The sequence below is a fragment of the Gopherus evgoodei genome, chromosome 17 (assembly GCF_007399415.2).
Source record: "Gopherus evgoodei ecotype Sinaloan lineage chromosome 17, rGopEvg1_v1.p, whole genome shotgun sequence".
NCBI classification, from domain to species: domain Eukaryota; kingdom Metazoa; phylum Chordata; order Testudines; family Testudinidae; genus Gopherus; species Gopherus evgoodei.
Genome location: NC_044338.1, coordinates 4448814 through 4463879, shown reverse-complemented (window position 1 = coordinate 4463879; position 15066 = coordinate 4448814). Strand labels below are relative to the sequence as shown.

Here is a 15066-nt window from a genome sequence, read left to right as displayed (position 1 = left end):
GAGGCACAGGGAGATTAAATTATTTTCTCCAATATCACACAGCAAATCAGCAGCAAAAATCAGAAGCAGAAGCCAGGTGGCCCAACTCCCTGATCTTCTACTGGGCAACAGTTGCAGATCAATTATGATAGCTAATAGCCTGGCCAAAAAAATAAACAAAACTCAGTTTGTCTCAGACTCCTACTCTAGCTGGCAACTGCAGTTTGACTACTAACTGTTTGTGTCTTGCTATCGTCTGCTGTTTCTAGAGGACAAGCGGTGACAGTACCCATAGTTCTTACGAAAGATGAAAGTTGGCAATGGCTGTAAGGAGAGTCATGGATTCCAGGAGATTTAAACACATCCATCAGATTCAGGATGTGGGGAGAGGATTGTGGTTGGGCAGGTAACTGAGCTGACACAGCTAAGTGTATTTGACTGAGCATTTGAAGAGAAAAGCTAATAGGTCTGTAAGCCGAGTGTAGAGTTTGGCAAAACTGCAGGGGCACAAGCGAAAAGACCAGTGAAATTGAACTGAGTGCCCCTAAGCACTTGACCAGCAAGGTACTAAAGGACAACCAGGTGGAGAGGTGACGGAAAGGCACCACATAAAACTAAGAGAATATTTATGAAAAAAGTATAGCATCTCAGGCTTGTAGTAAGGGTAATGCGGGAGGTCATAATACAGTAGAGAAGGGGCAGCAGCCTGGGTAAAGCTTCCTCAATCACTACAGAAAAGTTGCAGGAAATGAATGTTACTTCACTGCAGTATTCTCTAGTGCAGCAGAATGGTGAAATCTCCCTTTCTATCCTTGACAGCCTGCCTCCTCTGCTGATTCATATCAGCCTTTACAGCTAATGTCGCCTGATATAAAAAATCCCAGGGGAGATAAAAATCATTATTTTATATTGATTTTTTAAGTTTGCACAGATTTTTTTTTAAATCAGCAAATCAAAAGTTTTATTTACAAGACACAGCATTAGAAAAGAACTGTGTGGCTTCATCACCAAGATGCAGGTGTAGGGCTGGAAAAGACCACTTGAACCATCAAGTAGAACATTACAATTAATGCATTAGCTAATGAATCCAGCATTTTCCCCACCCCTCATCTGCCTGTTGCAGAGCTGGGCCATGAACTCGGATTTCTGAACCCCAGCTTTAACCATAAGACCATCCTTTGTTCATTCCCAGTTCTGTGCTTTCTTTCATGCAATCCCCCACACCCAGGAGTCTTGGAAAAGGGGTTTAGCAAATATTGATTACCTTTGCCTCCTTCAAAACACTCCTGGAGAATCACTCACTTTGTGAACCTTTCTACCTGAAGATCACTTGCTATTCTGCATGCAGTCCTAGGACTGTAAACTGTTCCAGATATTACTCCTGGGGGAATTCTGCGTCACTGTGCATGCACAGAATTCATGTCCCTTGCAGATTTCTTTGCTTCCCCACAGAAAAATGACTTCTGATGGGGAAGCAAACGGAAGTCCACAAGAGCGGTCATGTGCCTCTCCTAAGCAATGCAGGCAGGTTGGTTCAGGCACTCAGAGCAGCAGGTAGAGACATAAATCACCACTAGGACAGGGCCTGGAAGGCTAGGCAGTCATGCATGTGAGAGGGAAAGAGACACACAGTCCCTCTTGCTTGCTATTGCAGCACACTTGGTGTGGAGAGGCAGGGCTTTGGGTTGTTTCTGGGGAGGTAGGTGTGGGGCAACCTGCCTGCTTCGTGAATTGTTCCCATGTCTTTGTGAATTCCCTCAGGAATATAAAACAAGTGTAAAAGTTTTAAGGCTCCCTTACATTGCCAGAGTGGTGTAAAGGACAATGTGGTCTTATAAATGCTTATGGTGCTTTAGTGATTAGAACTGGTCTAAATTTTTGGACTGAAAAAAATTCCTATTAAAATGTGCTCCATGAACTGTTTGGTACTTACCTTTCTAGAGATGGTCAGTAGCCAATATAAATTGTGAGTTTGATTTCCCAGCCCCCACTTGCTCTTCAGTTGCCTATGATGCAACACTGAGCATATGGCTGCATACATTTGTTGACTAATAACTAGAAATAAAGGGTCAAACCTAGCAGCATTACTATTAGGCAAGGGGGCTTGGGGATTTCTTCCAATGCTCCCCACTCCCATTCTCCATCCACTGTACTGTAGTTTAAATAAACTACCAAAACAACTGAAGCTGGCATGATTATATTGCATTATTATGACAAATAAAATGTGCAGAATTTTTTTTTGGTGCAGAATTTTTAATATTTTTTTGCAGAATTCCCCCAGGAGTAGGACATGGAACCAATCAGTAGGTTGGCAAAGTTTCCTTGTTAGAACCAGTTGACTATATCAACATGTAAAAAAATATTATGGTTATAGCAAAAGTGGAGATTTACAGATGGACAGTTTAACAAAAATGTTACAAGCTTTGTCTAGCTCCCTGAACCATCTTTACTGACCCAAAGCAGTGGGAAATTATGCTTATGTTGTGATTATATGGAACAGATTGGATCCCAGACACTAGACCAAAGTCAATCTCCATATAAAACTCCCCATTTTAACTCTCCATATAGAGCTTAAAATGTTTTTGAGAGGAAAAAGGAAAGAAATCTCACCACCCTGAAGGAATTAAAGCTCTCAGTAAGGTTAATGGGCCAGCTGTTTTGTGTTGTCTAGGTGGTTCTTCATCTCTAACACAGGAATTATGATACATCGCAGGCAAGATCTGAACAATGACAAAGAAATGCTGCTGCCTTCCTTATTGATAGGTGCTGTGCATCCCTGCCACTGTGTCAGTCTTCATCACCCCCTCTAGCTCATTCAAAGGAAGTCTGCAACTTGTTCACTTTAACACTCAAGAGGGTCATCTGAGTGATGTGTTGTGAGGCAGCTCCCATTCCCTGCCTCTAGATTTTCACCTACAACAGGTTCCTCTTCAAACACCAGGGGTGAAATCCTGGCCCAAAGAAAGTCAATGTGAATTCTGCCATTGATTTCAACAGGGCCAGGATTTCAGCACAGGATGCTGCTAATTCCATTGCACCTCCTTTGGAGCACAAAGAATTGTAAGGGATATCTGAGGACTCTGGTTCCAGGAGGATATGTATGGGCTGTTCAAGTGGAAAGGGTTTTGACTGCCCTGAAGCATGCCACTGCAAATCAATGGCCTCCTATGAAAGCGTAGGACAGCGCGAAATCTCTCCAAGATCCAAATCAGCCAGGGGGTTATATTGTGCTTTACTTAAGCCTATAATAGTTGACAAAAACCACACGCACGTTGGATCCCTCTACAGTCCAGGCCTGAAGCAACACGGGGGAAAGGGTAACAGGACGAGGCATGGAGAGACATTTATTTACTAGGAAAGTTAAATAATGTTTTCACCCCTCTAGCCAGCTATCTGAACGATAAATAAATTAATCTAAGATTCCACTAGAATCCTACCCCCCCACACACACACACAGGAGAGCCTCCCCGCCCCCAACCAGCCCCCCTCCCTCCGCCCACAGGAGAGCCTCCCCGCCCCCAACCAGCCTCCTCCCCCCCCCAGGAGACCCCCCTCGCCCCCAACCAGCCCCCCCCGCCCCAGGAGACCCCCCTCGCCCCCAACCAGCCCCCCCCGCACAGGAGAGCCTCCCCGCCCCCAACCAGCCCCCCCCGCACAGGAAATCTTCCCCGCTCCCAACCAGCCCATCCCCGCACCCGCCGAGCGTCCCCCCCCCCGAGCAGAGCAGATCAGAGCAGATCATCCTTTCCCCCTCCCCCCAGAGCAGAGCATCCCTGCCTCCCCCCCAGCCCGGAGAAGAGGGTCCCTGCCCCAGGAGCCCCGCCTCCCCCAGCCCCTCTAACCCCCGGCCCGGCCCTCACCTGCTCTATGGCCAGCCGCACCTCCGGGGCCAGCTGCAGCACGGCCTCCAGCTCCCCCACACCCTCCAGCTCGTCCTCCTCCATCCCGGCCTGCCCCGCGCCGCTTCCGGCAACCGCGGGCCGCTGGGACACCGGAGGCCTCTGGCCAATCAGCGGCCGCCCGGCCTGCCGGCTTCTGGGGGCGGGGCTGCCGCGGGATTGGGGCACTGGCCCGGGGGGGCGGGCACGAGTGAGGAGGAGCGGGAAGGGCAGTGAGGGGATGGGGCGCTAGGGGGCACTGCAAGCGCTGGAGTTGGGGAGACGGGCAGTGGCCTGCCAGCACTGGAGGAGGCACTGGGGGCAGTAGGCTGGCACACTGGAGAAGGGGGTGGGGGCAGTGAGCTGCCAGCACTGGAGCAGACACTGGGGGCAGTGGCCTGCCAGCACTGGAGGAGGCACTGGGGGCAGTAGGCTGGCACACTGGAGAAGGGGGTGGTGGCAGTGAGCTGCCAGCACTGGAGCAGACACTGGGGGCAGTGGCCTGCCAGCACTGGAGGAGGCACTGGGGGCAGTAGGCTGGCACACTGGAGAAGGGGGTGGGGGCAGTGAGCTGCCAGCGCTGGAGCAGACACTGGGGGCAGTGGCCTGCCAGCACTGAAGGAGGCACTGGGGGCAGTAGGTTGGCACACTGGAGAAGGGGGTGGGGGCAGTGAGCTGCCAGCACTGGAGCAGACACTGGGGGCAGTGGCCTGCCAGCACTGGAGGAGGCACTGGGGGCAGTAGGCTGGCACACTGGAGAAGGGGGTGGGGGCAGTGAGCTGCCAGCACTGGAGCAGACACTGGGGGCAGTGGCCTGCCAGCACTGGAGGAGGCACTGGGGGCAGTAGGCTGGCACACTGGAGAAGGGGGTGGTGGCAGTGAGCTGCCAGCACTGGAGCAGACACTGGGGGCAGTGGCCTGCCAGCACTGGAGGAGGCACTGGGGGCAGTAGGCTGGCACACTGGAGAAGGGGGTGGGGGCAGTGAGCTGCCAGCGCTGGAGCAGACACTGGGGGCAGTGGCCTGCCAGCACTGAAGGAGGCACTGGGGGCAGTAGGTTGGCACACTGGAGAAGGGGGTGGGGGCAGTGAGCTGCCAGCACTGGAGCAGACACTGGGGGCAGTGGCCTGCCAGCACTGGAGGAGGCACTGGGGGCAGTAGGCTGGCACACTGGAGAAGGGGGTGGTGGCAATGAGCTGCCAGCACTGGAGCAGACACTGGGGGCAGTGGCCTGCCAGCACTGGAGGAGGCACTGGGGGCAGTAGGCTGGCACACTGGAGAAGGGGGTGGGGGCAGTGAGCTGCCAGCACTGGAGCAGACACTGGGGGCAGTGGCCTGCCAGCACTGGAGGAGGCACTGGGGGCAGTAGGCTGGCACACTGGAGAAGGGGGTGGTGGCAATGAGCTGCCAGCACTGGAGCAGACACTGGGGGCAGTGGCCTGCCAGCACTGGAGGAGGCACTGGGGGCAGTAGGTTGGCACACTGGAGAAGGGGGTGGGGGCAGTGAGCTGCCAGCACTGGAGCAGACACTGGGGGCAGTGGCCTGCCAGCACTGGAGGAGGCACTGGGGGCAGTAGGCTGGCACACTGGAGAAGGGGGTGGGGGCATTGAGCTGCCAGCACTGGAGCAGACACTGGGGACAGTGGCCTGCCAGCAGGAGGAGGAGCAGGGGGCACTGGGCTGCCAGCACTAGAGAAGGGGGTGAGGTGCTGTGCTGGAGGCACCCAGTAGGATTTCTGGCATTGTGTGAAGGCAGGCACCAGGAAAAAGATGAACCTTTCCTTATCAGGGCCCTTGCTTTTGTTGTTAAAATTTGGAGTGGCCAGAAAGACTCCCAAGGGGAACAGGGTCAGACCCTCTGAGATGTTATCACCCTTAAGCTTGAAGGGTGAATTAGTTGCCGGGGGTTGGGCATTGAACTCTTGTCGCCCAGTTCTGTATTCAGAGCACTCTTGAGAATAAAAAAATGTGTATTTTCCTTATAATGATCCTTCATTTATCAAAAGTCCATTATTCCTCCTGGTGCTAGAATGCTCAGGCTGGCCCACCCCCTTACAGCGCTAATGAAAATCTGTTTGTCTTGATTACATATTTCTTTGCATAATTATGTCTGCCTTAAATCCTGTTTTCGTGTAGCACAGCAGAGCACTTCTGAATTCCACTCCAGCAGAGACCCCAGTGAACTCACCACAGGTATTACTGCCATGTATTATATTCTGTTATAATATTTATTTATTTGTATTCCAGTAGCTCCTCGAGGCGCCCATGCATTAGGTGCTATGAAAACACATAGTGAGAGACCATCCCTGCTCCCCCAAGCTAATGGTCTAACTAGACAAGACAGATGGAAACGGAAACAAATGTACAGAGTGGTGATTTGCCTAAGGTTCTCACAACACATCACTTGCAGAATAGGGAACTGAACCAAATCTTCTGAGTCCCTGTATGGTGCCCGTTCCACTGGGCCACACTAGCATCAGAACCAGGCTGTAATCGCCAGGATTTGAGATTGGAGGGGGAAAAAAAACCACCACACGTCTGTCTATAAGGCTAAACTACCATGATGAGTAGCCCATGGAGTCTGCACACCCTGTTATAACTCCCTGTTGGATGATCCTCCTCATCAGCGCAGACAAGTGCAAATTTCCCTGTGGCCAACAAGCTTGTCTACTCATTAGTTCCTAACTCCACTGCTCACAGACCTTTCATCGCACACGGGGTTTGTTGAGTTTCAGGTTAACATGGTGCCACTCTCCCATCTTGCCAAGCTGGCACTCTCAAAACCTGTTCTTAGCAATGAAAGTCAGAAACTCCAGGTCATACCTTTCGAGAACTGGGCCTCAGGGCCTGACCTGGTTGTAGTTGTGACAGACGGACACTAACCTGTAATATCCTAAATGAATTTTATTGAAGTTAAACCTTATTGAAGTAGAGTGATTAATACTTTTAGGGGTCCATTGTATTAAAAATACAATTGTGCATGTGTGATTGTGGCAGTGTTCTCTAGTTGGAAGGGGAGGCTAATGTACTTCCTATGTTATCAGCCCTTTGAAGCCACCCCTGGAGAGGTGTACATATACTAGTTCAAACTAGATTATCTGCGGACTAACAGACAAAGAAAGGCTTTTTGGATAAATAGACTAGTTTTAAACTGGCTCAGGGCTTTCTTTCTGATCCAGCAAACAGACAAGTCTCCTGATCCATGGAGGACCACAACCCTTGGGGTAGAGTTGGAAGGACTGGGCCTACTGAGGCTCTGTAAGACTGGGTGGTTGTTCTGAGCTGAAGCTGTGATGAACTTGTGACCACGAACAGGGCTGTCCTTAGGATTTATGGTGCCCTAGGCGGGATTATTAAATGGGTGCCCCTGTGCCTGACTTGCTCTGAGCAACACAAACATAAGCTTACAGTATTGGAAAACTTGCCACATGCATGTTATTAAAACCAATTTAACTTAATGAAGCACACTGTCATGCTGGTGGACTAGCACCGAAGAAGTAGCACTATAGAAAAAATTCTGATTTGACAGAATGATGCAAATAATATAATTTTTTTAATTTGTCAACATTTTATTGGAAATGTATATGAAGAGGTATTGAAACAAGGATTTGTTTTTAATTAAAAGCAATCTTTCTGGCTTTTTTGGCTGCAAAATCAGTAATGCCATTGTATGACAAAGACAAAGTGATGTCTTGTTCGATTGCAAGAATAGCAAGATCAGTTAAGTGTTCCTGACTCAACACACACTGCACTCTTCTGGACAGAGAGCTCTGATGTTGTTCCTGGGATCTGTTGGAGCCACTCACCCAGCTTAGGAGTCACAGCCCCGAGTGCTCCTACCACCACTGGGACCACTTTGGCCTTCACTTTCCACATCCTCTCTAGTTCCTCTTTCAGGCCCTGGTACTTCTCCAGCTTCTCATATTCCTTCTTCCTGATGTTGCTGTCACTTGGTACTGCTATATCTATCACCATCGCTGTCTTCTGGTCCTTATCTATTACCATGATGTCTGGTTGATTGGCCAGTACCTGATTGTCCGTCTGGATCTGGAAGTCCCACAGAATCTTAGCCCTGCTATTCTCCACAACCTTCTGTGGAATCTCCCATCTGGTCCTTCTGTGGAATCTCCCATCTGGTCTTGGGAGGAGATATATCTATCTATCTATCTATCTATCTATCTATCTATCTATCAACAGGTTTGCTGGTATGAATAAACTGTACAGTGTCCATCACTGATTTTGCATGTGGCAACATTGATGACAGTGTACTCAATTCTTCATACAGTTCAAGTCCATTTAAATCAAAACTATCACCATGCTTCAGGAGGCTCTCTAGGTTCTTGCACTTTGTCATTAGTTGCTCTTGTTTTCCTATTTAGTTGAATTTAGTCCCACTCAGCCTGCTGCCAGCTGAGTGACTGGAACCCCAGGCGGACAGTGGGTTGAGTGGCTTAGCTGGGGTCTCAGCCACTGGCCTGCTTAGCCCACTGCCAGCCTGGGGTTCCTTGGGGGTCCCAGGCTAGCAGCAGGTGCTGAGTGGGGCTGGTGGCCAGGATCCCAGCTGGCAATGGGGCAGCAGCCGGAACCCCAGAGCATCAAAAATCAGCTAGCATGCCACCTTTGGCACGTGTGCCATAGGTTGCCGACCTCTGCTCTATACCAGTGGTTCCCAAACTAGGGTTCACAGAATGTTACAAGGGGTTCGCCAGAAAAATTTCACTAATGGCGGCCAGAGGACCCCAGGCATTGGAGACAGCAGGTGTGACCCAGTTGCAGGGCAGACACCCCAAGCCCGACGGAGAGCGGGGCCGGGCAGTTTGGGCTGGCAGCCCAAGTTACGGTGGTCAGCAAGGGTGCTGGCAGCCTGAACCCCAGTGCTCTGACCGGGGCTGGCAGTCTGAGTAACAGGAAGAATGGGGATGGGCAGTTGAGGCTGGCAGCCTGAGCCCTGCCCCCATCAGCAGGGGAGCCGGCAGCCCGAACCCCAGCCTGAGCTCCAGGAAGAGCGGGGCGGGCAGTTGGGGCATCCATCACACTGAGGAAATTTAAACGTAAATCCCTGAAAATATTCATTTTTAGGAGGGGGTTCATGACATTTCACAATTTAGTGAAAGGGGTTCGTGGGAGGTTAAAGTTTGGGAACTCCTGCTCTATACACTAGTAAGGAGATGAGCATATTACAGTTGTTGGAGGGCTCTATTTAGCAGTAAAAGGGCTATAAGAAAGTCAGCCAACATTTTTTGTTTCTCTGATGAAAACTGGCCCACTCCCTTCCCCATACCAAACTTGTCACAAATAATTGTCAACAACTTAATTTTCTGTTTTTGGCTAAGATATTGATTTTTTTTTTAAATTGAAATTGAATTCAGGATTGTTAGCAAGCATTTTTGGCAAACAAATTTGTTAAATGACAATCTAAATGGCAACACAGTACTGCTTTCATGCTTGGCTCACCCCCAGCCTGCTGGTCCAACAGCTGCAGTAGAGGAGGAGATAGCTGGAAAACTGCAGGACCCCAAAATCCACCTCTTAGGTGCAGAGTGGCAACAGCAACAGCAAACCCTCAGGCCCGATCACATGCCAATAGGTACCTCCGCCAGCCCAACATTCCATGGTAAAGTTAGCACACCATCTGATCTCAGGGACGGGGCACCCACGGAGCCACAGCAGCTCATCCTCTCCTGTGCAGCTCTGCCCAGGGGAGAGAAGCGCTTCCCAGCTAGGGTGACCAGATCCAGATATCCTGATTTTACAGGGTCAGTCCTGATATTTGGGGCTTTGTATTATATAGGCACCAGGAGCCTATATAAGAAAAAGACCCCAAAATTGGGACTATCCCTATAAAAGTGGGACATCTGCTCACCCTACCCCAACCCCCTGTCCTGATTTTTTGCACATGCTATTTGGCTATCCCCAGCTCAGACCTGTGCGACCATTCCAATCCTGGCTGCCTGCCAAGGAAGTGTGTTACTTTCACTTTCATTCCTCAGTAGGCAGCCAGGGAGGGGAGGGGGGGAGATAGGAGTGCTCCGTGGGGGGATGGAGAAATGTGGGGTGCTCCATGGGGTAGGGGGGAGAAGAATGGATGTTATGGGGGACAACGAAGGATACTGGTTCCAGAGCCGCAGAGCCTGCCTCACCTGACCTCAGCCGGGGGGAAAGAGTCACACTCACAGATGAGCTCCTTCCCCACCCCTTCCCAGAGACCCCAGCAGCCAATCCCCTCCCTCAGGCTGTGCTGCATTCGGCTCTCTCTAGGACCCAACAGCCCTGCTTTTACATGCTCCACTGCTTCCCATCTGTCTGGGCTCCCAGCAGAGCGGTGCCCCCAGACCTAGTGGTGCCCTAGGCGGCTGCCTATTCTGCCTATGGCTAAGGACGGCCCTGACCACGAAGGAAACACCGTGGCTGGGGTGTAGCAGGACTGTAGAATGGGGTTGGGCCCTGGTAAGGTTATTAGCATGGGGTAGGTTACTTTATTGTTTGTTAATATGTTTCCTCTCTAGTGCTTTTACCTGAAGAATAAAATAGGTTTGCTTAGAAAGACCTGTGTAGTAACTTACAAATGTTGACAATTACTCTTGTCAAATCTCTGAAGAGAAAGCAAGCAGGTGTGCTTGGGCAGCCTGTCGCTGCTGGGAATCACACAGTTAAGGCTGGGAACAGTGCAGCATGGGAAATCCTAGTCCAAAGGGAAAGAAATACAGGTCTCCACTCACAAAGGCTCAGGAGCTGGAAGCTTGAGAGTGGGGCCCTTCCTGGACCACTCAGGAGAAATACAGGTGCAGGGGCTGAGAACAGTGACAGAACTTACTCCTGTGAAATAGTCCCTAAGATTCCTGCAAATACTTATATGCATGCTTCATTTTTGAACAAGAGTAGTCCCACTGAGTCCATGCGATTGTGTGTGTGTGTATGTGTTTGCATTTGAGGATACGTAGCCTGCAGACCTCACACACTAAGTAAGACCTTTATCCTGCAACAAACCTATTAAACATATTGTACTGCAGTGATTTTCAAACTAGGGGCTGTGGAATACCTGCTGGTCACGTGGTTTGATTTTGCCTCTTTCCCAGCTGCTACATTGTATTAAAAGTAGATAAACCTACCTCATATACTTTCCCAATATGACTTGCCCATGTCATAATTGTACTAGTTGCCCTCTGGGTGGCCATATTCTACAATTAGGAACAAAAGGGGGACACTGAAACAATATCTTGCAGTGTGGTTCACATTCCAGGCAGGTTTGAGAACCCTGCTGTAATAATAAATATCACCCTTTATTTCTGACGTGCCACTTAAGAGATGGATCAGGAATTGCTCAATGATCAAAATCTCAGTACACTCAGAGCACACTTAAATCGCAAACACTTGGCTTGCTCATCTACAGCTCCTCCCCATTCTTAACACTGTCTCTCCACTCCCTCTCCTTGCTTACTGTGTGCTAACTGGCAGAGCCCTCACCTGGCAAGTTAGCACAGCTACCGTTGTTAACATTAGGCCTGCTAGCAGCTCTTACACAGTTCCTTCATCCACCCCACCCTAGCCTAGCCTCTCCCAACATGACCCCTCTTCATCCAACAACTCATGTTAATTTTCACTCCCCACCACCACCACCTTTACTACCCAAAACACTCTGAAAAACAAAACAAAACAAAACAAAAAGTTTAAATTTCATATCTATGTAACACCAAAGACGTGGCCTTGGACTTAGTAACCCTCCCCATAGTTGCTTAGAAGATAACACTGAACACACAATTAAACAGTAATGGTTGATGGAAAGCAAAGATTGTTATCAATGAAACAATCAGAAACACACACTGTGTCACAAGCATGCTTTTGTTCTCCCCCGATAATGTGAAATGCTGAAAGTAATACAGAAAACAGGGAAAGCAAATTAGCATGAAAATTGCCTATAAATAAATACAGATTTATATTACAAATAAATACATAAAAATAGAACGGATTCTCCTGCCGGTCCTGAATTATTTCAATCCTGTTTGTTTGCTCCTGTCACTTTGGAACATTAATTTCGTTTGTTTGTTCACAGGATTTACACAATATGGGCAATCACAATACATGTTCCTGCACGCTGCTGCTGCCACTTCAGACCCACTATAGACTAACTTTCAGAGGTACAGTTTAAATGAGTTGGATTTGTGGACTTGTTAAATGGACACTTTCACTTGAACACAATTGAAACCATTTCCCCAATTTAGTATAGCAGCCAGTCCCAGAACCGTTACTCATTTACCTCAACGGGGCTACTCACCTACCTAAAGGCTTGATCCAAAACCTGTCAAAATAAAGGGAAAGGCTCCCATTCACATGAAATTCAGTAAGGACTAATGCAAAGTGCTCCACTTAAGAAGGGACAATCGGTTGCACACATACAAAATGGGAAATGACTGTCTAGGAAGATTTTTTACACTTACATGTGTTTATTACAAGGTGGTGAGAATAGACATGGGGCAGTACAAAAATTATTGGAACAGGAGCTCACTTGTGCTGCTAATACAACCAAAATCTGGATGGGGAATAACTCTGATGATCAACAGTATTTACAAAACATCTAGGGAAGTGCCTGACACTCATATTCATATTTACAAATTGATTTCATTATCTTGTGTGTAGAGTTGCCAGACAGCAAGTGTGAAAAATCAGGACAGGGGATGGGGGGGTAATAGGCGCCTATATAAGACAAAGCCCCAAATATCAGGACTGTCCCTATAAAATCGGGACATCTGATCACCCTACTTGTGCGTCAGGTCTGCTTTGGCTGAACTCTACACAGATATATAGCAGTATCAGAGAAAACCTCACTAGCAAGGAACCTTTATCTAGTGATTAAAGAAGGGAGCTGTGAGGCAGGGTAAATGGACATGTTCTCAGCTCTGTGTTCTTGTGCAAATTAGTTAACTTATTTATGTGCCAGCTGCCTTGCCTGTCAAATGGGGATGACCCAGCGGCTAGTCACATTTTGGGGCCCAGTTGGAAAGAGAAATTGATGGAGTCTGGTATTCTCTTGATGCAGTCTTGTTTATTTGAAAGGAATCTACAAAGTCCTGTTTCTCCAAACACAGGAGGAATTAAGAACAAAAGGAGCAGTTTCTCAGCTTACAGCTCCAAGCCTCTTTAGTCAACAACAGACCCACAACCACATTCTCTCTAGCTTTTTCCAGGGTCATACTTCACTTGCAGGCTACTGCTTGGCTTTCTTGTTTTTCTGCTTCTTCCTTTCTCTCTCTGTTCTGTTTCCAGTTCCATTTGGTCACTCACAATATGCAGTGGAACCCTGCTGCCCACATGAAGCTTGTTTCTGGGCATACTCTGACAGGCCTTCTTTTAGGGGTGTCCCCATAATGGTCTCTTACAATTATTTAAAATTAAGTATATGTTCACACATCAATTTGAATGCAGTTTTAACTAACAAGGGATCTGCCTATCTAGTGACACAGCTATGGCACTGTAGCTGATCTGCTGTAGCACCACACTGTAGATACTTCCTACATCAACTAAAGGGGTTTTCCCCATCAGTGTAGGTAATCCACCTCTCAAAGGGAAGGTTTACACTACGGTGTTAAGTCGACCTAAGTTACGCAACTTCACCTATATGAATAGCATAGCTGGGCTGGAGTTGATGTACCTTGGGTCGGCTTATTGCGGTGTTTATACTGCACTGGGTCAACAGAAGAAGCCCTCCCCTCGACCCCCCGTATGTTTCTCCTTCCGGTGGAGTATCAGAGACAATGGGAGAGCGATCGGCGGTTGATTTAGCAGGTCTTCAACCTAGCCATGTCTACACTCGGGTGTAGGTTGGCCTAACTACTGTGCTCAGGAGCAATCTCAGAAGCCTTTTTCAACTCTGAAAATGCTACATCACTCTGCTGACCACTGGAATGGCTTCCTTTCTTTACTATTGCTGAACGTTTCTGACAAGTAGCAAAACCAACAGGGATCAGTTCTTATTTCAGAACAACAAGCGCTTTAGCAGCTAAAGGTGTGTCTACAAAAAAAACAAAAAAACATAACCCCGTGACAGCAAGTCTCAGAGCCTGGGTCAGCAGACTTGAGCTCCTGCTGTGGCAATATAGACATTTCCACTTGGACTGGAGCCTAAGTTCTGAGACCCTCCCTGTTCACTGGGTTTCAGAGCCCAGGCTGACACCCATACATCTACACTGCTATTTTCAATCATGTGACACAACCCCCAGGAAACCAAATCAGTTGACCCTGGCTCTGAGACTCACAGCCAGGGGCAGGTTTGTTTGTTTTCTGTGTAGACTCTTTGATTTCTTCGAGGCCCTGGGTCTCAAAGGAAGGTTTTCAACCACTCCCACTCTTCTTCTTGCTGGAAAGCCACAATTCCATGTAGCTTTTATAATGGTTACGTTTCTGCCCCTGGGGCAGGACAACTGGTTCACTGCAACCCAACTGCCTATAAACTATCTTTAAAAGGGACTGCCACAGACTGAATTTGTAAGACATCTTTCCTGCCATTGATTACACAGTTATTAGCCATAATGAAATCCAAGCCAGTTATTAGCTCATCCACTATTTCAGTCATCAAAACTTCTTGCTCAAATTTCAGAGATCCAATCTTCTAATCCAATTTTAGGAGAGGTGCCTGTGCCCATGCCCTAGTCATTGTCTCTGTTTAAGACTCATGAGGTGGTTCATTTTTTGATCCCTTATTCTCTAGCCTTTTTAGCATATCTAATCTAATAACTTATGTTTGGGACTGCGTCAGTTATCCCTATACACATAACACATCCTGTTATGCACTTAATAGCCAAACTCCCATTTTTGTTGTTCAACTGCCCAGATCTAAACAAAAACTGTGGGGCTAATTCTCATACCGCCAAGTTTTGCCCCTCCAGCTTAGTGTCTCCCCTGGCTCCCTGATTTCCTGAAAAGGGAGAGGGCCTTTCACTACACACTTGCAACAGCCTGCCTTCCCCCAATTTATAAATGTTTGTAGCCAATTTTGTCACAGTACCCACATTTAACTTCTTCCCTTTAATTTTTGCCTATTTTCCTTATTTTAGAAATCACATTTATCTTTTGTTGTAATTGTTCATCACAGTCACAAACCAGATAATAGATTAGAATCCCCTCTATCATATATATTAGACACAGAACTGTACTTACAGGACTCATGGTGATCCACTTCCATCTTCCTCATTAGCAGCTGCTTCCTCTTTTAGACA

General features: G+C 48.2%; 1 protein-coding gene and 1 long non-coding RNA gene across 4 annotated transcripts in view; one reads left to right on the top strand and one right to left on the bottom strand.

Annotated features, from left to right (window-relative positions):
* The window catches only part of VPS53 (VPS53 subunit of GARP complex), a 91391-nt gene extending 87441 nt beyond the window's left edge, over positions 1-3950 (bottom strand). For all 3 annotated transcript variants that reach the window (XR_003996878.1, XR_003996879.1, XM_030536220.1), the window contains exon 1: positions 3840-3950. Coding sequence is in view for 1 of the 3 variants with exons in the window: in XM_030536220.1 (XP_030392080.1) it covers positions 3840-3923 (84 nt within the window). In the remaining 2 variants the exon portion in view is untranslated. The remainder of the gene's footprint in view (positions 1-3839) is intronic.
* Positions 1037-14753, top strand: LOC115636310. The gene is made up of 3 exons (XR_003996881.1): positions 1037-1481; positions 6489-6492; positions 14742-14753. It is a non-coding gene; the product is annotated as an uncharacterized LOC115636310 (long non-coding RNA).
* The last annotated feature ends 313 nt before the right edge of the window (positions 14754-15066 follow it).